This window comes from Sinocyclocheilus rhinocerous, unplaced genomic scaffold, assembly GCF_001515625.1.
Source record: "Sinocyclocheilus rhinocerous isolate Xijiao unplaced genomic scaffold, SAMN03320098_v1.1 scaffold722, whole genome shotgun sequence".
Taxonomy (NCBI): Eukaryota; Metazoa; Chordata; class Actinopteri; order Cypriniformes; family Cyprinidae; genus Sinocyclocheilus; species Sinocyclocheilus rhinocerous.
Window position 1 is genome coordinate 6,699 of NW_015638934.1, and position 1,952 is coordinate 8,650.

Below are 1,952 nucleotides of genomic sequence, written 5' to 3' on the forward strand. Positions count from 1 at the left end.
GATGTTTCTAAACTAGCTATATTAGGGCTGTCAAAATCAACATGTTAATTGTGTGATACATTTTTTCAGTTTAACACATTACAAATATTTAATGCAATTAATGCAGCATCTATTTTTTTTCTCGGGATCCTCTGGCTAGTGTTACAGTAGACTATATGAACACGCTATCAAGCACAAGAGAAGTTAGCGGCTTTCCGTAACAAGTTGGGAGAAAATCAGGTGTTGTCAGATTCACGTCACGCGCATCAGAACAAAAGAAAAAGAGAAGTCGTTCACTGCTCTGCTCGTTGATTAACTTTTGTAGCTTGAATAGATTGATAATCTTGAAAAGTTTACATTTGTAGTTTATGCATATGCAGTTTATAGTTTATGTGAAGATTGTTTTAAGTTTTTTAGCTGGTGAAAATACCAGTGTTCTATTCATTTTGGCCACCACTGTATGTATATATATATCTCACTGAGTGGCATGCTGTTCAGTGTGTGTGTTTGAATGGCATTGATTTGTGTTTGTAGTCATCTAAACCCAAAGTGAGCGTCCCTCTGTCTGCTATCGTGGAGGTGAGGACCACCATGCCTCTAGAGATGCCCGATAAAGACAACACATTCGTGCTCAAGGTACTCTAGATAGTCCTTCATCTCATATGCTCATGTACATGTCATGCATGTAACTTTTCTTTGAAAAAGCATGTTGCCTGGTGGATCGTAGACCAATGCTGTGTTGTGGATCGCAGGTAGAAAATGGTGCTGAATACATTTTGGAGACCATCGACTCTCTGCAGAAGAACTCGTGGGTCGCAGACATCCAGGACTGCATTGACCCCGGGTGAGACTCCTCTGCTGAGACCCAGGATTATTAGTGTCCTCAAACACATTCACTTCATAGTGCATCAAAATCAAGGGACACAATCACAGACTAAAACAAGATACGCTCTGACTGACAGACAGGGACACATTTTTGAGTCATTTCATTATCAAGAAGCCACACTATTTGTGTCTATACACGGTTCATAACATTTCTGAGTCATTAAATTATCTCTTGGCTTACTGCTAGTTGGCCAGGCAAGTTTTTAAGGCACAATCATGATATAATGTCCTTGTTGTCAAGTCAAATCAAATGTATTTACACATGGTTTCAAAGCAGCTTTACAGAAAGTCATACTGTTATGTCTAGAACAATGCAAAAAAATAATTTCTTGCTTAGTATTTTTGTCTTGTTTTCCATTACATACATCTAAACATTATTAAATCAAGATGCATTTGCTTGAGAAGCAAAACAACAAGATATTAAGTCTTGTTTAAAAAAAAAAAAAGAAATCGTTGAAATCGTTTTTTTCTTAAAACGAGAAAAAATAGCTGCCAGTGGGGCAAGAAAAATAATCCTGTTTTCCCACTAAATTAAGATTGTTTATTACCCCACTAACAAACATTTTTTCTCGTATTCAGCATAAAACTAACAAACTTTGGGTTATTTTTTTTATAAAACAAGAATTATCGCAAGTCATTTTTTCCCAAGTAAACGTATCTTGAATTAAGTGTGTTTAGAAAACAAGATAAAAATACCAAGTAATATTTTTTACAATGAATGCCTTAGCATTTTACTATAGAGTTTTAGTGCTGATAGAACCAATATGACCATGCAGAATGAAGTGCTCCTCCAGATTTAGATCTAGCTGTATTGTATTTATAGTGTTGTCTAACACATATATGAGTGCAGTTGTGAATGTCTGAGCATTTTAAGGCAATTAATAGATTAAGATTTCAGTAGGTATTGTTCAAAGTGAGAGTAAGTGATTCTCAAAAATGTGACAGTCTTAAGTCGCTGGGGTATATTTGTAGCAATAGCCAACAATACATTGTATGGGTCAAAATTATACATTTTTCTTTTATGCCAAAAATCTTTAGGATATTAAGTAAAGATCATGTTCCATGAAGATATTTTGTAAATTTCCTAC

General features: G+C 35.1%; 1 protein-coding gene across 1 annotated transcript in view; it reads left to right on the plus strand.

The window, feature by feature from the left end:
- Positions 1 to 511: 511 nt before the first annotated feature.
- LOC107750119 (SH2B adapter protein 2-like) overlaps positions 512 to 1,952 on the plus strand; it is a 13,388-nt gene continuing 11,947 nt past the window's right edge. The window contains exons 1-2 of the mRNA XM_016565384.1: positions 512 to 615; positions 732 to 823. Of these exons, the coding sequence (XP_016420870.1) occupies positions 571 to 615; positions 732 to 823 (137 nt within the window). The 5' untranslated portion in view covers positions 512 to 570. The remainder of the gene's footprint in view (positions 616 to 731; positions 824 to 1,952) is intronic.